Source organism: Mesocricetus auratus, unplaced genomic scaffold (assembly GCF_017639785.1).
Source record: "Mesocricetus auratus isolate SY011 unplaced genomic scaffold, BCM_Maur_2.0 Super-Scaffold_100025, whole genome shotgun sequence".
Classification (NCBI taxonomy): Eukaryota; Metazoa; Chordata; class Mammalia; order Rodentia; family Cricetidae; genus Mesocricetus; species Mesocricetus auratus.
Genome location: NW_024429206.1, coordinates 8,930,498 through 8,953,629, shown reverse-complemented (window position 1 = coordinate 8,953,629; position 23,132 = coordinate 8,930,498). Strand labels below are relative to the sequence as shown.

Genomic DNA, 23,132 nt, shown 5'->3' with positions numbered 1-23,132 from the left:
TATGTGAGTGTGTACATGTGTGTAGCAGTGTGTTTGTGTGTGTATGTGAGTGTGTGTATGTGAGTGTATATATGGGTGTGTGTAAGTAAGTCTGTATATGTGGCACGTCTGTACCAGTACTCATCCTCCACCTTGTTTGAGATAAAGCTCCTGCCACAGTGTATGCAGGCTAGGTGCCCATGAATGCTGGGGAATCCTGTCTGCCTCGGGACACCTTGCTGTAGGAGCACCACAATTACAGAGATGCACGGCTGTACCTGGCTTCAGGGATCCAAACTCGGCTGCTCAGACTTAAGAGCACATTACCCATGGAGCCATCCCCCAAGCCCTAACGTCTCTTCTTCTCATAGGACACCAGTTTCTACACTGTTCAAACTACAGAAAGCCCACAAAACTTGGAGCTTAAAGGCACTTTAGGTTCCAGTCTTGACTCTGCTGTGTCATATACCAAATAGCCATAAACCTCCTCTCCTGGAGTCTGTCTCATCACTCTCAGAATGGGGCAGGGAGAAGGCATACAGATGCCTGATGTACACCACAGAGTCCTGGATCTGTGTAACTTCCTCTTATAAAATGGGTCATGTCTGAGAACCCTTCACCTGGGGAGTTACTGAGACGAAGGCGGTAACATTCAGACCCTGGGCCCTGATAACAGGGGCAGGGATTGTCCACTCTGACAGCCTACACTTGAACCAGATCCAGGATGGACTTATCCAATAGTCTCAAACGGCACCCTTGGCTCCTAGCACCAACCACTTACCAACCAATTTTGGTTGCTACGGTTCCTGGTGGGAGCAATCATAACAAAAGGTCTGAGGATGTCAGTTGCACGCTGAGCTCCTGTGTGGAGGCAAGGACTGCAAAGTTTGTGGGCAGACGAGGTAATAGGAAAGGAGTTAATAAGAACCAGGAAGTGGCCTTGCAGGTGATGTGTGCATGCACGTGTACACACACACACACACACACACACACACACACACACACACATCAGCAGTCCTGAACACAGCACTTAGCAGAGGAATGGTCTCCTGTGACTTTCTCTTGCCTCCCTGATAAACATTTTGAGTGATGGAAGACACAAGATATTGTTAACCTTCTTGGATGAATACTCACAAATAGGCATGAGAAATGCCATGCTCCAACCTTAGTCCCATAGTCCTGGGCTAGTCCTTTCTATGCTCTGCCCTTAGTTTCCTCATCTGAGAACCAAACCTGGTGATTTCTGAGCTCTGATATGGGTGATACCTGAACATAGGTTTAAAAAAAATAATGAGAGGCCGAAGTCAAGTACTGCTTGTAGACCTGTATCTATGACGGACCAGCACACACTGGGTGTATATAACTTTATCATCAGTGGCTGCGATATTTACTTGTTTTGAACAGGTCAGGGAGGGAGAGTGGAGGATGATTGGGCACAGGTACCCAAGCTGTGATCTATACATGGTCAGGGGACAGCTTTAAGAAGTCAACTCTCTTTCCACCTTTTGGGGGCAGGTTCTCTTGTTTCTGCCACAGTGTACTCCAGGCCAGCGAGCCCATGAACTTCCAGGCAATTCTCATGTCTCAACTTCCCATCTTAATAAAGGAATGCTGGGATTGCAGATGGACGCCATCACATCCGGTTTTCAGTGTGGGCTCCAGGGATTGAACTTGGGTCATCAGGCTTGTGTGGCAAGTGGTTCTTACCCACCGAGCCATCTTGCTGATCCTGGCTGGGATTTTAATTTTTTCTATTACATTTTGTTTACTTTGGGGGAGGGATGTCCAGGGGTTTGGACATGCATATGCCATGCTGCACTGTTGGAAGTTAAGAGGACAACCTATGGTAGGCAGTTCTCTTGCAAGTTGTGGGTTCTAGGGATTTAACCTGGGTCATCAGACTAGCATGGCCCTATGGGGATTCCTACAGAGATCTACAATGCCATAAACAAGGGACAATACCACGTTTTTGGGTATGCTTCCATCCTGCAGATAGCGGAAACCCATCACACTGTCCCCATGAGGGACATTCTGAAGAGCCACTGTGTCCCTCTGCAGAGACAGCAGGGTCATAAACAGTAAAGAAAGGTGAGAGATATCTAGGTCAACTCAACAGCTCAATAGGGCCACCCTGGATTGGACCCTACACCAGCAGGAAACATAATGAAGGAGGCCACCATTGGGGCAACAGCTGAGGATGGAGCACAGTTGGGGAAAAACACTGGTCCAGGGTCAAAGGTATATGAGGAAGCAAGAAAATGTGCTGCCTAGACTCCAACACTCTGCAAAATGAAAGGGGGGACCAAATACAAGAAAATGATAAAGATGGAAACATCTGATTGGGCTCAGAAGTTCTCTACATCACCCCGCCAACTTTGTGTGCTTAAAGCTCAACTCCCTTCATATCCACGGAGTATTGTTCCAGGAAATCAAAATCTGTGGATACCAAAACTGCCAGATGCTTGGGTAGCATAATGCTTGCCCAGAGTCCCTGAACACCCCCTATAGACATTCCATTAGCTCTGGCTACAGAGCTACAGGTCCAAGTGTGTAAAGAGTCTGTGTCATGAGGTACTGTTGAGTAAATAACCAAGTCTGTGACTAGTCCGTAAGATGAATTTATCAATCACTTTAAATACCTTTTAGCCTTAATTGAATTTACAGGCTTGCCCCTCAGATATTGATACACAGAGAGGGCAATGTTTCAAAATGTTAAGGTAAAATAGTCCTAGAGTCAAGGGATTCTAATTTGCTAAACCTGATGGGTGGGGGCTGGGTTTGTGAAAGCTCTGATTGGAAAACCCCCTTTCCTGTCTTCCTCTTCCTTCATTCAATGGGGACAACAGGAAGAATTTGCATTTATTTGTTTGCTGTGGGGAGAGGCTGACTAAGTAGCTCAGGCTACCCTCAAACTCTCAGCCTGGAGCAACAGGTGTATGCCACCACCGCACCATTTATGTCTCTATATCTACTGTATGTTTATGTGTGACTCTTGCTGATCTGAAACACACTTTGAAACCCAGAGGGTATTTAAGGTTTGGCCCACAGATTTCCCCTCATGGTTTCTCTTCTTACCCTGGGACCACCGTGAATGCTTTGCTCAGATTAAACATGGATTTATTAATTTGGCTTAATCTGATGTATTGCATCAGTGGAGAAACCCGATACCAGGGTACAGGAACTTTTCATGCCTGACATCTTTGAGGTTAAACTGACTGCCGAGAGAATGATCCAGACAGAGGCAGGGAGAGGTTGTGAGGGACACAGCGTTTTTTAAGTGGCTTCCTGGAGACTGGCTGGAGCAAGTGGCAGCCACAGGGACCAGGGCTTCGTGGGAGAGACACCTGTATATCATTTTATCTCCAAGTGGATAACTTTTCATGCCTGCCAAAAGGACATTCCAGGGTCGTGTAGAACGTAGCAAGCAATGTGCCCCACCGAGACCTTCCAGAGGGTTAGATGCCAAGCAGCTCCCGGATCTGATGGGTTAGCGCAGGGACAGGACCCAGGAAACAACGGTGGCACCTGGTGGACAGCCCTGTGGGATCTATATTTCTTACTGGAGTCACCACCCTTGAGCCAGCTCTCCCCACAGTTCTCTGGTCAGTCCTGACTGTGAGACGGGCCTGTGGTTCGAGCTGCTAAGCTCTGTGGAGATGTGCGCCTCTCCTCCCCCTCTTCCAGGGGTAATGAGCCTTGGCTTCAAGCCTCATTAAACCCCATTATATAATCAGCCCCATCCCGGGCATCTTTATAACCCCAGCAGTTGCCTTTGTGGGAACATGGCCGTTCAGCTTCACCACCCTTTACTGCCACCTGCTGCCACTGCCGCCGTCATACCAGGATCTGACTCAGCCTCCAGGTACACACAAGGTCAGGGGCTTAGCTGGTGGTCAACTCCTCCCCTTGTTTCCAGGACAAGGGACAGGAATTGCTTACCAAAGTGATGCCTAAAGGAGCTGGAGGGACAGCCCCAGAGAGGGTACAGCATCTTCCAAGGTATCAGCTAAAGGAGACTATTTCCTTAGCCCTGGGATATGATTCTAGCTGCTACCATGATGACTGTGATAAGCAGGACACAGAGTTAGAGACATTTTTTCCATTCATGGCTGCTGCCCTGAAGGGCTGGAGGGCCACAGGCAACTAACACAGAAACTTCCAGAGCTCTTTGGGAAGACTAGGTCATTCCTCAGCTTCAACGGAAGATACTCAGGATGAATGAGTTGCAGAAGCTTCCAGGAGCTAGCTTTTCAGCCACTCTCTGCAGCTGCCTGTCCAGCCCCCAGGGACGGCCACCACCTGGATCCACTGATGCAGTGAACATTAACAGCAGAGCCCTGGGGTGGGGGTGGGGCTAACACATGTGAATGTGGCATGCTAACCAAGAAGCATCCTCCACAAAACCACCGCACGGTTCTCCAAGCCAGGAAGAAAGCAGAAGGCAGTCAAGAAGCAAGAGCCAATGAAGGAAGCCTTGCAGAATGAACGATTCGCTCCTTCGCTGCTTTCCTGACTTTGTGGCCTATGACCAGGTCCTTAACCTCAGCCTCCATGTCTTCATCTCTTAAGAGAGGATGGCAAACGTCTCAACATGATAGAGGGTGGTTTCTCTATATCATTAGTAATGTAGCAATTAAGTGAGGGAGAGGGCTTTGGACAAGGCCTGTGACACTGTCACCACACAGTGCGTGCCGGTGGTTGTTGGTACCGACAGCTATTGGTACTCTCGTCTCCATCACTGTTTCAAATCACTCCATCACATAACACTCACCAATAGCTCCCCAAACCCCCTTTACTGAGTCACGGAGCGCTAAGCGCCAGCCCCCGTCCTATCCCCCCTACATCCCTGTGGGGGAACACACTCACTCAGAAACAGATTCTTTAAAGGTATTTAGACACAGCCTCATCTACAGCAGCTGGGATCAGAGACAATCAGACAAAGGGCCAAAAGTTCATGGTTTGCCTCCCCCTACTGCCCCAATTGTTTGATCTGTAGGTCACTGTCCCCTTTCCTTGTCACTGCTCACCAAGCGACTCTCTGACTACCATGTAGGCCCACCACACATACAATCTCTGGCTTCTTGAACAGCGATTTCTCTTGATGAATTAGTAAATTGGCCTCCTGCTGCTGATGTGTCTGTCCTGGGGCTGTTTTAATTTGAGTAAGGTAGGGCCCCAGCGTCCCAGGCACTGGGATAAGTCATGCACCATGTTCTCCTATTAATATCTTCATGGGTCCTTCTGGTGGAGACCCCCTGCAATGCATGCTTGTGAATGTTTGCGGACCAATCCAAGTTCAGTATTGAGGCCCTGCCTACACACAATTTTGTGTGTCAGCTATTCCTGGGCCTTTCCCAGGGACAGGGGTTGCAGATTTCCTCACTGGAGAGGGCCCACCGGCTCCCTAGAAAGTAAAGACTGCGTGGGTAATAAATGACACCCACCCCATTTAGAGAAGGCAACGTCATTCTGCCTGGGTCTCGGAGGGACCTGGCACACAGGCTTGGGGCCCTAGCTACTGGGGAGGCTAAGGCAGGAAGAGTTAAGTTCAAAAGCATCAGAGGCTGTAGGCTGCCTTGAAGACAGGGCTAAGCAGTTCAGTGAGACACTGTCTCAGAGTGCTTGGCTAACAAGGGTAAGGGCCTGGGTTCCATGCCAGGGGTGAGGGTGGGGTGGGGAGGCGGAAAAGGAGGATGAGGAAGACGGAAGGAAGAAAGGAACGGAAGAACAAGACTGAAATCTTGGCCCAACTACTAGGTTGCTATGTGACTCTGAGGGAGATCTCTGCCATCCCTGGGCCTCAGTTTCCCCATTTATACCATGGAAATAATCTATATGTGCAATGGACAGTTGCAAAAACAGAATGAGGTACTGAGGGCATCAATTAGCCTGGTGGTCAATAAACCCCTTTAGCACCCAGCAGATCAACAGGACAGCACAGTAGCCTGTGGCAGCTCTAGGGCACAATGGCCAGTGCTTCTGGAAGCAAGCATCCCCCATCCCCCAAATGGTCCCATCAGTCGTCAACAAGCTTTTTTGCTGGAGGAGCGGCAAGGCTCACTTCAGTGGGTTCCCCTCTGCCCACATCTCCACCTTCTAGCAGATAGTGTCTCTGGGTAAGATCAGAACTTTCTGGAAACTCAGCCCTCTGCCGCCAGTGACTTCCATCTGTGCTCCAATCCAAAGCACAGTGTCTCTGGCAGCAGTCTGTGATTGCGGACTGTAAATCCCAGGCCACACTTAACCTGGTTTGAACCCCAATATGTCATTGAGATGCAAAAGTTATACATGTTGACCCCAGGCAATAAAATGTGCATGATCTCACCACAGACCCCACATGGACAGAGAACCCCTAAGACAAGCAGTTGAAAGGTGGTGGGGCGCAGGGAGAGAAAAGATAAATGTTCCCTCTCATGTCCCCCAACACCCCTCCCACCTCCCTACACCCCCCCCGCTTTGGTTTCAACATTCTATCACACGGGCAAGCCAAAGAGCAGATACTGAGGATGCCTGACAGCCAGTCACCTCCAAGTGCCAATCACGCCCCCTCCAAAACCATCTAACGACCCAGGAGCTGCACACGTGGGAGGGAGGTGGCAAGCTCTGGATGTGCCCTGACCCGTGAGATCCAGAAGCAGGGAGGGGAACACAGAACGCAGGCACCCTGCAGGCAGGGAAAGTGGCCGACAGTGCAGGCGGGCGTCTGCTGACCCCAGTCAGTGCAGCCTGGGGGCCAGCAGGGACTTACTCGCAGAGAAACTGGCCTCAGTGTGGACGGGTGGGGTGGAGGGCAGAAAGGGTGCGTGGCCCACGAAGAAGGACCGCAGGGAGCGCTCGGACAGGAGTGGGGAGCGCTGCTGGGCGGGGATGTTCTCACAGCTGCCCACGCCACTGTGGATCTTGAGGTTCAAGGGTTTGCTCTTCTTCTTGGCTCTGAGAAGGAAACAGAACAAGGAGACAAGGTGAGTCTGTCTGTGCTGGCTACACAATCAATATTAACACTGCCCACCTGGCTTGGCTGGGCACCGTGAAACATAAGCACAACCTATACCAGCCGAGACCAAGTCCGCTGGAATGTTAACTGGGCATCTCTAAGTCTTCTAGAACATCCCTGCCAGTGAGGGGTGTCCCAACACCTGATCATTTGACATTTAACTTAAGAATAACATAAACTATCTTTCGAATAATATTTTATAGGCACCATCGTGTTGCGTGTTGGCTGGTTGAGTTTTGGGGTTTTGTTTGTTTTGTTTTTTATCAACTTGACAGCAGCTACACATTTGGATAGAGAACCTCAACTGAGAAAACAGCTCCAACAAGATAAGCCTGTGAGCAAGCCTGTGGTGCATTTGCTTGATTGACAATTGATGGGGGAGGGCCCAACCCTCCATGTGGGTGGAGCCATCCCCGGGCTGCTGGTCCTGGGTTCTGTAAGAAAGCAGGCTGAGCAAGCCATGGGGAACAAGCCAGTGAGCAGCTCCCTCCATGGCCTCTGCATCAGCTCCTGCCTCCAAGTCCCTGCCTGGCCTTCCCTCAGTGACAGAGTGTGGTGTGGAAGTATGAACTGAGACAAACCCTTCCTTCCCAAGTTGCTTTTGGTCCTGGGGTTTCAACACAGCAAGAAAAACCCTAAGACAGCTATAAAATGTATGCTTTTTAACGTAAAAAAAAATAAGGTGAGGGGATTAGCAATTTTAGGTGGCTGAGTGCTGATTCAAGACTAGGCTAATGTGACGCATTACCATACTCCAAGCACTCAGGAGGCTGAGGCAGGAGGATGCTGACTTTGAGGCCAGCTTGAACTACAGAGCAAAGCTCTGCCCTGAATGAACAAAAGAAAAGGAAAAAGTAGGTCTCAGAGATATTTTTTATTCCTTTTTTCCCCTGGACATCTTCCTTGTAAGCAGTCACTGGGAGGTAAAGCTAGTCAATTTCCAGTGAGATTCCTCACACTGGGACGGAGATGAGAAGGAAGCTCTAAAGACAGAGGACTCCAGCCAGGTGCTGATTGATCTCTGGTGGGAGCTAAGCGAAGGCGGCTCTCAGAGCATGAGCGCAAAACCCAGTTTCTAAAACCTCGCACTTGACCAAATGGGAGGCCCTCCTCTGCTCAGCATCGTTGACCTCTGTCTTGATAACTCAGCTCTGGCATGACTCCTTCCAGAACCTCCCTGGTAAGTCCAGTTCCTCCCAGCAGGGACAGGTGGTCCTCCTCCAGGAAGCCCTCCCTGATAACCCTCTTTCCCCCTGAACTGAGCTAGCAGTTTCTCTTTGTGTGTCTTTGTTTGCTTGTTTGATTGATATCTGTATGGTCATATTTTTCCCATTTTCCCCACACTTGTAATCTCCCTGGCAGAACATGGATCTTGAGGGCACTGGATTTTTCATTGTTCCATCCTTGGCAACTGGCTTGGCACCAGGCACACAGTGGGTGAATTGCCTGGCACACAGTAGGTGCTGCTTAAGTGGGCGTTCTGAGTGACGGCTGTGGCCTAGGGTATGGAATATCACACTACATTCTCATTCTCTACCCTCCACCCCCAGCCTGCTGACTCCCCAAGGACAGGAACCATGAAGAATGCACGCCTGCATCTCTCAGCCCCTGGCTTGGCACCCATGAAAAACGCACGCCTGCATCTCTCAGCCCCTGGCTTGGCACCTATGGCATAAAACAGGCCTCACACACTGGTGTGAGACTACATCTCTCAACACCTTCCCACCCACTTCTCCAAACTTCCATCTGCCCAGCACGGAGCCGAGTGCCCTCTGGTGGCTGCTGCAGAACCTGCTGGCCAACTGTCAGTCCTGGAGGGCTCTAGGCCTCCTTTGGGTACCACTTAAAAAAAAAAAAGCCACGCTCCACCTGCCTGTCCCGCCACCCCTCTCAGCACCCCAGGGGAAGCAGTCGATCCTGCTGATCCCTCAGGGGCCTGCTACAAGGCTCGGATAGGTGCTCCCCCTTATACTGGCTCACATCTGGAAACTCATCCTTGGAAAAAATGAGCTGTGAGGAAGCTGGAGCCAGTGAGTCTCTTTTGCCTCAAACTGGCAAGCAGTGGGAACTTAAAGAGGCATATGCACCAAGGCCAGCACACAGCTTTTAGGGAGAGAGAGACAGAACTTGAGTCATCAGGAATGAGATGTCCTCTTTGTGCTTCAGTTTCCCACCTGGACAGTGGAGAGAACTCTGGTCCCCTTCCCAGAAAGCATTGTGAGACCATGAAGTTCTATAAGGTAGCAAGGCTGCATGCTGTTTTCATGAGCGTGGATGTACTCTGGTTGCATCCAATGGCCAAACAGCCATGCAGGAAGCCTAGAAAGAAACTGAGAACTGAAGCCAGACTGGGCTTTCCCTGAAATTTGCAGAACACCCTTCACCAGCTTTGGCAAGGGCAGGGGACATGGACAAACCACTGAGCATAAAGCTATGCTCATCCCCCCATCAACACCTACGGGAGCCTGGGGCACTGACAATGAGGTCATGCAAATCAGAGCAAGACTGGAGTGTACCACGCCCAATCCAGCAGCTCAGAGATGTCAAAAGTGATGTGGTTACCAACCCATAGTCATGAGAGCCGATAACTGTCAGACAGATGGGAGAAAGGAGGGGGAGAGAGGAGAAGGAAGGAAGATTCAATGAAGGAAGGATGGAAGGGGAAAGACGATGATAAATGAATGGAAGAGGAGGGAAGATGAGAAAAGAAGGAAGAAAGAAGAAAAAGAGAGGAGATGAAGGAATAACGGAAAGAAAGGGGAAGAGGGAAGGAGAACAGGTGGGTAGATAGATGAGCAGGTGATGGGTAGATGAGTGGATGGGTGGGTGGGTGGATGGATGGATGGATGGATGGATGGTGGATGATGGATGGATGGATGGTGGATGGATGGATGGATGGATGGATGGATGGGTGGGTGGATGATGGATGGATGGATGGGTGGGTGGATGGATGGATGGATAGATGGATGGATGGTGGATGGTGGATGGATGGTGGATGGATGGTGGATGGATGGATGGATGGGTGAGTGGGTGGATGGATGGATGGATGGATGGATGGGTGGATGGATGGATGGATGGTGGATGAATAGATGGATGGATGGATGGATGGATGGTGGATGGATGGATGGGTGGGTGGATGGATGGATGGATGGGTGGATGGTTGGATGGATGGTGGATGGGTGGGTGGGTGGATGGATGGTGGATGATGGATGGATGGATGGTGGATGGATGGATGGATGGATGGATGGATGGATGGTGGATGGATGGATGGATGGATGGTGGATGGATGGATGGATGGATGGATGGGTGGGTGGATGATGGATGGATGGATGGGTGGGTGGATGGATGGATGGATAGATGGATGGATGGTGGATGGTGGATGGATGGTGGATGGATGGTGGATGGATGGATGGATGGATGGGTGAGTGGGTGGATGGATGGATGGATGGATGGATGGGTGGATGGATGGATGGATGGTGGATGAATAGATGGATGGATGGATGGATGGTGGATGGATGGGTGGGTGGATGGATGGATGGATGGGTGGATGGTTGGATGGATGGTGGATGATGGATGGTGGATGGATAGATGGATGGATGGATGGATGGTGGATGGGTGGGTGGGTGGATGGATGGATGGTGGATGGATGGATGGATGGATGGTGGATGGGTGGGTGGGTGGATGGATGGTGGATGGATAGATGGATGGATGGATGGATGGATGGTGGATGGATGGATGGGTGGGTGGGTCAGTTGGCGGGTGGGTGGGTGGATAGATGGATGGGTGGATGAATGGATGAGTTTGTATTTCCACATGAAAGTTATAGCTTAGAAAATGGGGTTTTCAGACAATAATTAAAAAGATAAACATGAATTAAGAGTGAGCAAGGGGTTTAAAAAAGACTTTTTTCCTCAAGATGTATGAAAACCCAACAAGCACACACAGAGATGCTGGAAAGTTCGTGGTGGGAGACACAAATCAAAATGACAATAAGCTACAACCCCAGTCTTCCTGGATGGCCACACTCATCACGTGCTGATGAGGACATGGAGTGGGAAGCCATGGGCATCACTGACGAGAACGTGAAGATGCATGGCCACTACAGAAAATACTTTGGTCAGGCTTTGACCATATAAAACTAAAGTTTTATACAACCCAACAGTTCTATTACCTAACTTTGTACCCAAAAGAATGGAAAATAAATCCTCAAACAAAAATTGTTCATGGACATTGACACTTGACACATTGACACGTGAACACTGACAACCACCAAAGGGTAGGAAATAAAAACCCAAATGCACATCACTGAGCAGCAGAAGACAAATGCGATCTGCCTGGATAATCAAATGCGCTGCAATCTTATGATGTTCCGACTCATAGCCCAAACCGAGTGAACCTCAGAGCTGTCATGCCTCAGGAAGAAAGCTAGACGCACGTCCACAGAGATGGACAGCAGGCTGGCGGCTGCCAGGACTGGAGGACAGGAAGGCGAGGGGGTCCAAGTGCACGTGGAGGTACTGTTTTGCTCTTTGCCTTGGGGTCACGAAGGGCCCTGGAAATGGGCAGAAGTGGTAACTGCTGAGCCTTGAGTGTGCTAAATGACACTGAAGAGTGGCCTTTAAAGGGTTAAAATGACCAATGTGGCATCACAGTCATTTATTCAATTAGAGAACCCATTCTAATGCTGCTTGTGCTATGTATTTACCCCTTGAGTAGATGTGTGACCTTTATCTAGTGCTTAACCTCTCTGAGCCCTGAGGTCTTTGCTGGTACAAGGTACAAATAACTTCTCCCAAGGTTGCTTTAAGGAGTCATTGGGCTGGATGGGGTTGTTCCAACTGCCTGGTGGTGAATCCAGAAGAGGCTACTGAGGTTCTTTTTCCCTTTGTCCTTGGTCAAGGAGTACTTTTGCTTCTAGATTGGGGACACAGTCCTTCCTCTGGGGAGGCAGATCAGCACTCAAAACTGAATGAAGATAGACACACATCCATGAAGAAGACTAAAGACTTCCTTTTGCCCTGGACACTTGACTCGGGACACACAAAGGTCTGAGAGCCATGATGACAGGGAAGAGAATAACTTCCTGTATGAGGAGGGTGGGAAGTGTCTTCAACAAGACACTCAAAGTGAATTCCTGTCCCTCAAAAGCTCCCCCCCCCAACCAGGCATGGAATGAATTATCCCTTTCCTGCCCCTCAAATCCATATGTTGAGATCTTTCCCCTCCCAGATTTCAGAATGCAAGTGTAATGGGAGCCTGGGTCTTGAGAGATCTGGTTACAGGAGCTAGGAATGTAGCTCAGTGGGTAGAGCTCTGGCCTGGTGCTAACACAGCTCTGGGTTCGATCCCAAATATCTCATAAACCCAGCACAGCAGAAGTAGGGAGTGGGGGGGATCAGGAATTCAAGGTCATCTTTGGTTACACAGCAAGTTCAAGGCCAACTTGGGATACACAAAGACGCTGTTGAGGAGGGAAGGAAGGGAGGGAGGGAGGGAGGGAGGGAGGGAGGGAGGGAGGGAGGGAGGGAGGGAGGGAGGGAGGGAGGAAAGCAGTGAAGGTTAGATGAAGTCATGAGAGGGGACCCTAACCCAGTTAGGGTCCTTCCAAGAAGGACATGTATACACAGAGAAAGGGTGCATGAGGTCACAGTGAGCAGGGGGTCATCTGTAAACCAAGGAGGGAGGCCTCATGAGAAACTGACTTGCTGAGTTCTTGATCTTGATGCCCCTCCCTGCAGAATAAGGAAGAGCCCCTGTTATTCAGCTGCCAGGCTTATGGTCCTGCGATCATCTCAAGGGGGTCCTTCCGACCTGCTGTCTTTCATGGGATCGTCACCGGGTGCCTCTCTGTAAACTGGTCCCACCTTAGTCCCCTCCTCAAATCTCTCTTCTATTTGAACACTGCATTTGCTCTTGAGTTCTATACTGAGAAAATGAGATCTTGTGTGTGTGTGTCTGAGTCTGTGTCTGAGTGTGTCTGTGTGTGCATGTGTGCATATATGTGTCTGTGTGCATATATGTGCATGTGTGTGTCTGTGTGTAATGTATGTATGTCTGTGTGTGTAATGTGTGTGTCTGAGTGTGTAATGTATGTGTTTGTGTGTGTGTGTCCTGCAGGACACATGTGCAAGGTAAAGAACAGCTTGTAGGAATCAGTTCTGTCCCCCTCTGGGTCCCAGAAATCAAGCTCAGGTGATCAGACTTGGTGGCGAGCATCTTTTCCTGCTGAACCATCTCACTGGCCTCCAATTCTGTCTCTCCAATCATGTCTCCTAAGTCTAGAAGCATGCCTGGCAAGTGGAGCCCTCTGAAGGCCAACTCCCTTCTTCCCTCTTCCTCTGGTCATATCCCCCCTCCTTCCTCTCTCACTTCTCTCCTCCTCTCTCCCTCTCTCCCTCCCTCTCTCCCTCCCTCTCTCTCTCCCTCTCTCCCTCCCTCCCTCTCCTTGCCCCCTCCTCTCCTTTCTCTTGTCAGATTTCTATCTCGCTGTAGTAGCAAAATTAGCTTGGCCTGGCCACAGACTGAGAGCATCTTCATTGTGCTTCAGAGTGGAGTAGTCAATTAAGTTACAGCCATTCCATCCAATGGAGTGCTGCAGGTTGGAAAGAGTCAGGATGGAGGGGTTACTGACATTGGCTATGGAGTAGAAGGATGAAGATGTGTGTGGTATGGTTCCCTGTGTCATTGTATCTTTTAAAAGATGTGCGTTCATTCTGAGGTGTCCTCCGAACCTGTCTGGGGAAGTAAGGATCCAACAGCATTGCCCCAACTGGGGAGGGGACAGACACTGCATTCTATGGAGCCCTGAATGTCAGGGAGGAGTGAGTCTTGGGAAGGTCTGGGGTCAGAAGGGAGGCAGGGGTGCTGCCGGGAGGGCATGAAAAAGAAGTAAGTTCAGGGCAGGGAACTCAGAACATGGGCTGGGGGCAGTGGGTCAGACCTCTGCAGATCCTGACTGCCACTGCCAGTAAAAGGGTTGAATCCTACTTCAACAGCCCCAGGGCGCTGGAACAGAATGATAGCAACTGTGTTTTAAAACGATCTCTCCACTTAAAGTGCAGGATGGAGTCTGAAGAGGCAAGAATAGAAAGTGGGTGGGAGAGATGGTCTGATGATCTGAATCTGATCCCTGAACCCATGGTAGAAGGAGAGAACCAACTCCCAAAGATTGACCCTCTGACCTCTACATGCACTGTGGTATGTGCAAGTCCCCATACTAACACACACATGCATGCATGTGTACACACACACACACACACACACACACACACACACACTGGGGTGAGGTGTGGCCCCATTGCAGAGCATCTGTCTAGATTCCCCAGTGAGGGGCTGAAGGCATGACTCAGTGGCACAGCACTTGACAGGCATGGATGAGGTCTTGGGTTCTGTCTCTATCACCAGAAAAAATATGTCATTGGGGAAAAGGCTGTGGGGTCACCCAGGCAAGAGAATAATAGCTTGGGCCAAGGTGGGACCATGGAGACGGAGGGTAGACCATGGGGACCCAGCTCTCTAGGGCAAGCTGGTTGATTAAGGGGGATGTAGGGAGGTCGGGGCTGCTGCCTCAGCTTGTGTCGTATGGGTAAGCAGGGCACACACACAGGAGCACAGACGCTCCTCAATTTCCAGTGTGGTTCCAGTCCGATCGGCTCACTGTCAAGTGAAGATACCACGGGCTTAAAATGTATCAGACACACCCACCCGACCAAGCCTTGAGACTCAGCAACCCAGCCCAGTAAAGAAATGCAGCTGTCCCCCTCTGAACATGTGACAGACGGGAACCACGGCTCACTGCTGCTGCCCATCGTGGAGACATCGCACCGAATCCTGCCAGCCCACGGATAGATGAAAATCCAGCCCCCGAGCAGTTTCTGCTGAAGGCAAATTGCTTTCACGCCACTGTAAACTAGGAAAATTGCGAGCAGAGCCATCCGGAGGCAGGGACATCTGTATCTACATTTTCTAGAAGGATCCACACGAGGAGGCAGTTGGCAGGCTTGTTGGCGGGGCAGAGTTGAGGGTTTTAGAGACAGACACCTCATTACTTTTAGACTCATCTCCACTGTTTCAATTTAGTAACAGGAGTACCGCTTTTAAATAATAAGACATAATTTAAGTGGCATATGCAACTGCTTGTCTCTATATTTTATTCAAAGAAAGAAAAATAATGCCCCAGGCAGCCAAGTGACAGATATAGCGGGATACAGTCCACTGGGATGGCGTCCAGTGTGATACATGTCTTTTCTTCAAGACATTCCAAGTTCAAGATCAAACTTGAGGTGGAGTTCTGCTTCCCAAATAGATGCTCTGAGTTCACTAGTAACTGGCGTCATGGATTCAGTTGGCATACTAAGAGACATGTTTCTCTATCAGCTCCTAGAAAATAGCTGGGGATGTAGAGTGTGTGTCTAGCATGCATCAAGTCCTTGGTTTGCTCCCCGGCACCATGAAAACCAGGATTGGTAATAGCACACTTGTAATCCCTGAATTCTGGAGACGGAGGCAGGAGGATCAAAAGTTCGGGGTCATCATCTTTGGCAACATCGTGAGTTGAAGGCCAGCCTGGGCTACATGAGACCCTGTGTCAAAAAAAAACCTAGAAATTAAAACATATGTAGTGTAAACACACACACTTGAAAAGCATGTGATAGGTCAAAGGCCAGATTTGAGGAAGATTTGGGAAGCTGCTGTTTCTTGCCCATTAATCATAGCTTTGTGTCAGAGTGAAGGCACAGGAGGAGGGTGGGAAGAGACAAGGAGTGCAGGGCCAGAAGGTTTTCTGCAAGGACTTGAAGCATTAGGAACATCTGTGTCATACTCACCTGTGCATTTGTGGAGACCATCAGCAAGAGACCCTCTACCCCTGAGTTATCAGGGCCACATCCTAAGCGTCTTTGCAAAAGTAGACAAAGAATCCCACTGCCCCCTAACACACACACACACACACACACACACACACACACACACACACACACACACGAGTCCTAATACACCTTCTTAAAGTAGGAAAATCCAAGGAGCCACTCACAGCTGCCCCTGAATCTCACTTCCCACTGCCTGGCTCGATGGATCGTGTGTGTGCCTGATACCCACATTCCAGCCAGTCTCCCTCTCCTCCTCCAGGGACAGCTGAGCCCCAACACTAGCAGCCTTGGCTTTCCACAGCTTGGACCCCAGTTTGGAAGCACATGGTTGCTTTACCAATCACCTCATGAACACTGAGGTCACCTTCCTGTTTGGAAGCCCAAGGAGGGCAAGGGTCATGTCTGACCAGTTCTTTATGGACCTCAGGGCTACCAAAATGCCTGAATATTATATGAGAGTAGTAAAGACATTTTCTGTGTGTGTCATGTTTGTGGGGACTGTGTATGTGTATGCACAGGTGTGTGTGTGTATGCATGCATGCATGTACATGCATGTACACATGCCCATGAAGGCCAAGAAGGTTGGGTTTCATTCCTCATGTGCTTTCCATGTTCTTTGGTTTTGTTTGGGTCTAATTTGTCTTTTGAAACAGTGTCTCTCACTAGGGCTCACTGATCCAGCTAATCTGCCTGGCTAACCTGTCCTATAATCTGCCTCTAACCCTGCTCCACCAGCCCTAGAATTGCAAGCACACAACACCATACCCAGATTTTTACATGGGTGATGGAGATTGAACTCAAGTCCTCACTCTTGCTTACAAGGCAAATTTACCTACTAAGCCATCTCCCCACCTCCAATAGTTCCAGTATTTATATATGGATGAAGGCCATGGGTGCTCACGGATGCCCCACATTGGCGACTCAGGAGGGGGTCAATAAATCTGGATGGATCAGCTCATCCAGGATTCTACTTTATCTAGATGCTATGGGTAGGCGAGACCCAGTGTCCATCCTGAGGGTAGAGCTGTGACAGGGGGTGTTGGCTTTGAGTGGCTGTGTGGCGTTGAACCTGAGGTAAGTTCAGGACACAGGAGTGGGCCACCACACCCAGGAATGCCATGCCATCTCCATGATGGCAGGGGCTGGCTGCTGTGCTAGGGACATAATTCATTCACAGAAGGAATGGCACCAGCCATATTGGTCTTCACCACAGTTCATATACTCAGGAAGACTCAAGTCTGTCAACTCACCATAAATGACAGTCACACACACTCACTCCTATTTCTCAATGGCACTCATCCCGGCAGGAAGTTCGCCAGCTGTCAGATTCAAGGAAAAGCCCATCCTGGACTCATATCTGAGCCCTTGGCTAGAGGCTGGTCTCAAAACTGCCTGGAGCCTCCCCTACAGAATGATTCGCAAATTCACAATCCCAGGTGATGACCCCTACACAGCACCCCGTCTCTCCCACTATCCTCAGAGTGTACGCTGACCTGGGTTAGAGCCTGGGCCTTCCAGGCAGTTGGGCCCTGGCATCCAGGCTTCCTGATCTTCCTGTAGCCCCATGATTAGTGACTAATCTTATTTTTTTGTTGTTCCCTACCCCATAAATCAGTTACAGAGCAAATATTTACACAGCCTGTCATTTCCGATTGAACCGGGGCTCATGACAATCTTCGTTATTAAAAAGGATGGTTGATTTGGGGCAGATTTCGCAGGGCATCTGGCTAGATGCTTTCTTCCAAGTTCCTCCTCCCTCCCTCTGCCTGAAGAAAAAGACCATTTCCAAGATAAATTGGTTCAGAGGTCTCTGCTCACTGCCTCCCTAGGGCCCATGGGACGAGGCCAGGCTTCTGTCAACCCAATAAATGATAGTCTCCCTAGAGAAATGATCAGGCTAGCTTCTGCCCTCTCCTCCTGGCCTCACCTTGGGGTCAGAAAGTGGAGCAGAGAGAGAATCAACTTACTAATATCAGAAACTGGAAAGAAGGTGGCTGAGAAAAGGGCTGGGAAGAGCAATGAGCGTGGCTTCCAGGCCCCTGCTTTAGTGCCAGTACATGCACACATACGTACATACATACATGCATACATACATATGCACATGCATACATACAGGCATTAGGTCATTTCTTCATCTTCAAGATGAACAGAGAGGCTATGCAACTCTACCAAGGTCACACAGTACAGAAGAGGTGGAGGCAGGATTTGAACCGGGTTCGGCCAAGCTCTGAAGCACTTTGTTCTACCATGTATCACAGCCATGCTAGGATACTGCTCTATGCCAGCACCCAGGGTCAGCACCCTAGGCAAGGCAGCACTAACCTTTGCTGAGGTGTGAGCCAGCAAAGACCCGTCCCCACCCAAGCCAGATGCCAACTGGAAAAACTTACCCGAGTTGAGTGAATATTTCACCCCCTGTGTACCATTTCCAAGCCTTTCTCCTCAGGAAGAAAATTAATCTAGTGGCTGGGGAGATTACTCAGTCAGTAAAGTACATGCTATGCAAACATGAGGATCTGAGTTCGAATCCCCAGCACCCAGGTTAAAAAAAAAAAGACAGGCATGAATTGGGCAATTGGGCAGTGGTGGCACACACCTTTAATCCCAGCACTCAGTGGGCAGAAGCCAGGCAGATCTCTGAGTTCAAGGCCAGCCTGGTCTACAGAATGAGTTTGAGGACAGTCAGAGCTACACAGGAAAAAAACAAACAAAAACCTGTTATGAACCACCACCCCATGTTTAAAAAAAAAATCAGGCATGATGGCATGTGCTTGTAATCCCAATATGGGAGAGTCAGGGATAGAAGCAACCCTGGCGTTTACTGGCCAGCCAATCTAGATAAGTTAGTGAGCTGCAAACCAATGAGAGACATGGTCTCAAAACAATAAAGGTGACTGTCTCCTGAGATGACGCTGAAGGTTGTCCTTGGGCCTCAACACATGCTTGCACTTTTGCGCCTGCCTTGCCTGCATGCATGCATGCATGCACACACGCACACACAAATGCATCCAAAGAAGCTGAGTAGGCATACCCACTGTGTCTAGACCAGTGGGTTTAGGTGGTGGCTCCGTGGGTTCTATCCCTCAGAGCTGACAAGGCAGACAGCAGCTTCTCCTGGGGACTGGGGGTTGGAGGCACTCAGCCCAAGCAGGGTTGTGGGCTGGACTCCTCAGAGCCAGTCACTTAACATCCGCTAGACTCAACTTCCCGCCTGTAAATTACAGGGTTCAGCGCACATTGTCTCAAGAGTTCCTCACACCCAAGCTCTCTCAGTCTGTGAGGCAGCTCGCTCTCCTCCATTCTTAGCACGGTGACCTTGGTCAAATCAGGATCCTTGCAGCTTTGAGTGGGCATTGGTGATGCATGCCTTTGGTCCCAGTACTCAGGAGGCAGAGGCAGGCAGATCTCTGGGAGTTCTAGGTCAGCCTGGTCTACAAGAACTAGTTCCAGGACAGCCTTCAAAGTTACACAGGGAAACCCTGTCTTAAAAAAAAAGATTTCTTATTTACATGGTGGAGTCACCTCTCTAGCTCCCCAGCTGCCCCTTGTTTGTGAGGGGCAGATGAGTCTGCATGGAGGATCACAGCAAGGTCTGGGTGAGCATGGTCACTCAGGGCTGGCTTGCAGGGACTCCAAGAAGACTTTCGGCTCTTTTTCCTTGTAAGTTTAATGAATCGGGGCCTATTGAGAGAGACCTTTGGCATATGCTCAATGCATGCAGCCAGAAAGCTTGCCACAAAACTTGATCATTTGGGATGAATTAGGACACAGAGTGTGCCTATCGCTGAGGGCAACTGAACCCCTTTATCTACAGAAGTCTCCCTGCTCAGCCATGGTCTGTGTGCCACTGCCCTGCAGGAGATGTCTGACTTAAAGACACCTGGCATCTGTCCCTCCCCATTTAGGGACTGTTTCTCTGCTGCCCAGGTCAGTTGGAGATGCCAACCTAGAGGACAATGGCCTCCTTGAGACACCAAGTGCCAATCAGATCTCACTGGGGGAAATAGATTTTGAGTGGTGACTCAATGGCAGGAGGAATAAATGTTTGAAGTTCATTTGGTCTGGCGGTGGCTTGTCAACAGAACCTAATAGGTCATTCTGGCTACATGAAGCCCCTAAGATAGCCTGGTGACTATCCTCTGTGAGACAGGGTTACAGCTTTCTTAACCATCCTGGGAACTGGCCTACAAGTGTCCAAACAGGTTCATGTTCTGCTTAGACAGCTGCTGTCTGCCATCTACAGCAAGACCCCCTCATCCATCCCTCAGCCATCACCATGCAATGTTGTGTGAGCTTCCTTCCCCCCCCCCACCCTTTGGTTTGTTCTTTCTTCCAATCAAATCAGCCTCTAATTCTCACCGCAATCCCTTTAGTTTTGGGAAAGAAGCCAAAACCTTACACTAGGCAAGTGCCCTGCTGATGAGTCTCGCCCCCAGCCCTATGGGCTCCAAGTTTCACTAAAGCTAGACTCCATGGAGCAAACACAGCTCCTTACACCTCTGGGGTGAGTCCCAGATATCTGCATTCCAACAAGCCCCCTGGCCACTCCCCATGTCTTAGAGATGTTCTCTCCAGGGCACTGCACAGTGTGACGCTCATCTATGCCATCATTGCCAACAGGGTAGAAGGAGCTGGTGTCCTAGAACAAAGTTCTGTGCAGAGGACAGCATCTGCTCAGATTCCCCAGGAACCAAGACTTCAGGACCTGGGAGCTCAGCCACTGAGGCTGACCTGGCTGGACCATTCCAGAAGGAAAGAAGAAATGGAAATCAAGCACACCTCTGAAACAGTCTCAAGAACACAGCCACACAGCTACGAGACCATCACAGTTATACACTTCAAGGGCTAGGGGGTCAGTTCCCTCTCTAGTGCATAAACTAAATCTGGTCCAAGTCTGTTTAGTCAATCAAGTTTTATTGGGGCCCATAAAGTTTTATGGTGTCTTGGTTAACTGCAATTGTCAACTTGACACCTAGAACTATTAGGTGGGGGGAGGGACTCTCAACTGAAGAATTGCCTGGGCCAGATTGGACATGTCTGGGGGGGGTCTTGATTATAAGTTGGTGGATGAGGGTTCAGCTGGGGTGCACCATTCCCTAGGCCTTGGTCCTGAACTGTGTATGAAGGCTAGCTGAGCATAAGCCTTCTTGACAGGCAGCAAGCAGCCTCTTCCCTGGTTCCTGCTCCACTTCCTTGGGTGTGAGTGAGTTTCTGCAGGTTTTACAGCTCCCAATAAAACAAACAGTTGCTTAAAAGCCCAAGCATACTGACTTACAGAGAACAAAAATCACCAGACAACATACATAGTATGAGCTTTCATACACAAACAGTATTTCAACATAAATGTGTATAAATACATGACTATCAATGCTTACACATTCCCTGTGTATCTGTTCGATGTGTTTGCGGGAGAATGGGGAGGATGGGAGAGCTTCCAACCTTTGCAGTGAATGCTTTATCTTCTGCAGTGAAAAGCCTCGCTGCCTGTGACACGTGTGTAATTTGGAAAGAAAGAAACAAAAAGGAAAGAAACTGGAAGGAAGAGTGAGAGAAAGGAGGAGGGAAATAGATGGAGGAGAGCAGAGAGAGGCAGAAGGAAAGTGAGAAAGAAGGGAAGGAAGAAAAGATGGGAGGAAACATCCCAGTAACCCTTTACAACCTTTACAGGTCCAGCCGCGGGCCAGGACGGCTCATGGGCTGTGCTGTTCTGACTGCCAGGCCATCACGCGTTAGCCTCTTGAAGTGGGATCACTGCTGCATTCCCTGTCCCCAAAGACCCTAACACACAGAAGGGCTAAGACCTTGCCCACTGAGGTCCTGAAGAAAGCGCAGTCCCATCCTGTTAAGTACAGAACTAAGACTTCAACCCTTACCCTGAGCCCTTGACACATGCACGCATGGAGAGAGTCGGCTGTGTGTTACTCATTTAAATGTCTGCAGCCGATCGCTGCCAGCACACAGGTTAATTAAATGGCAGTGATCTTTTTTTTTAATCAATTCTCATTTTCACATCAAAGGGGGTCCTCGCTCTGTGGCACTTCGCTGGCTTCAAAATGAAAGCCCTGATGGCGGCTGATGGCTTTGGCTCTGTCTAGAGACCCGTCCGTTTCCCAGTTCTTGCCAGGAATAAAATCCGGTCCACGGTCAGGCAGGTCCCCAGATCTGATGTTGCCATCTCCAGGGAAACCGCACCTCTAAGGGCGGCAGGGAGCCTTTGCAACCTCAGGCAAACAGACACAGATTCAGATGAGAATCTGCGCACCTGCTCTGAGTGAGAGACCCACTGTCTCTTGACAGCTCTGAGGAGTGACTGAAAGGAATCAATACTATATTTAGGGGTTAGGGGTGAGAGAGGGAAGCAGAGAACATTAGTGGGTTTTAAAATATCCAGGAAGTTGCTACACGCAGGCACACTTTGCTCCATGGTATCCTGGGAAGGAGGGCCCTGGGCAGGTGGACAGCGGAGGGCCTAAAACCAATCCAACACTCAACCTTGGAGCTGGCACAACCTCAAGTCTTACTGCTGGGGGGAGAGCTCACACTGCAGACACTGGGTTCCAATTCAGGCTCCTGGGGGACTGTTCTAGACAACCCCCCTTCCCTCCCACATATGCAAATACACCTAGCCTCTGGCTCTGCAGCCTTCAGGGTCACTTCCAAGTCGTATCTCCCTCACCAAGATGAACTGTGTATCAGTAAGCTTTGGCAGGCTGGCAGACAGGCAGCTGCCCACCGAAGGCCACACTGGCTGCTGCTGGCACTGGCACACCGTGTCCTAAAGGCCCCTCCAGCCACACACTCCCAGCTGGTGTGGCTGCCTTGGGCTCTGTTGACAGTGTCCATCTCAGAATTCTCGGGGACGCTCCAGCATCCGGCGGTGGCGGCAGGTACAAGCCAGGCTGCAGCTGCAAATGAAGTCTGCTGCGGAGCTAGGAATAAGGCCACACTCACAGGAAGTCTTGGTGTGATGGGGCTGCCCTAGGCAACCCTTCCGTACATTTCCTCCAACTTCTGAGCCAAGCAGGAAGTTCGCTGATGGGAAATGAGAGAACAGAGGATGGAGGCCGCTGGCCTGACACCGATGGAGGTGGCACCCTGCTCAACCTCTGCTCTGACTCTGCTACTACCAAGTAGCTGGAGGCTCGAGGAGAGAGACACCACAGATGCAGTTCAAAGGAGAGTAGAGGGCTGAGGGGAAGCTCAGTGACAGAACACTTGCCAAGGCCCTGGGGTCCATCCAGAGGGAGGGAGGGAGGGAGAGAGGGAGGGAGGGAGGGAGGATGGAGGAAGGG

General features: G+C 50.0%; 1 protein-coding gene and 1 long non-coding RNA gene across 3 annotated transcripts in view; one reads left to right on the top strand and one right to left on the bottom strand.

Moving 5' to 3' along the window:
- Positions 1–23,132, bottom strand: part of Ksr2 (kinase suppressor of ras 2) — a 352,893-nt gene that overhangs the window by 145,248 nt on the left and 184,513 nt on the right. For both annotated transcript variants that reach the window (XM_013119781.3, XM_013119782.3), the window contains exon 5: positions 6,728–6,912. In XM_013119781.3, the coding sequence (XP_012975235.1) occupies positions 6,728–6,912 (185 nt within the window). The remainder of the gene's footprint in view (positions 1–6,727; positions 6,913–23,132) is intronic.
- LOC121133932 lies at positions 7,563–21,214 on the top strand. Its single transcript, XR_005870947.1, has 2 exons — positions 7,563–8,153; positions 20,461–21,214. It is a non-coding gene; the product is annotated as an uncharacterized LOC121133932 (long non-coding RNA).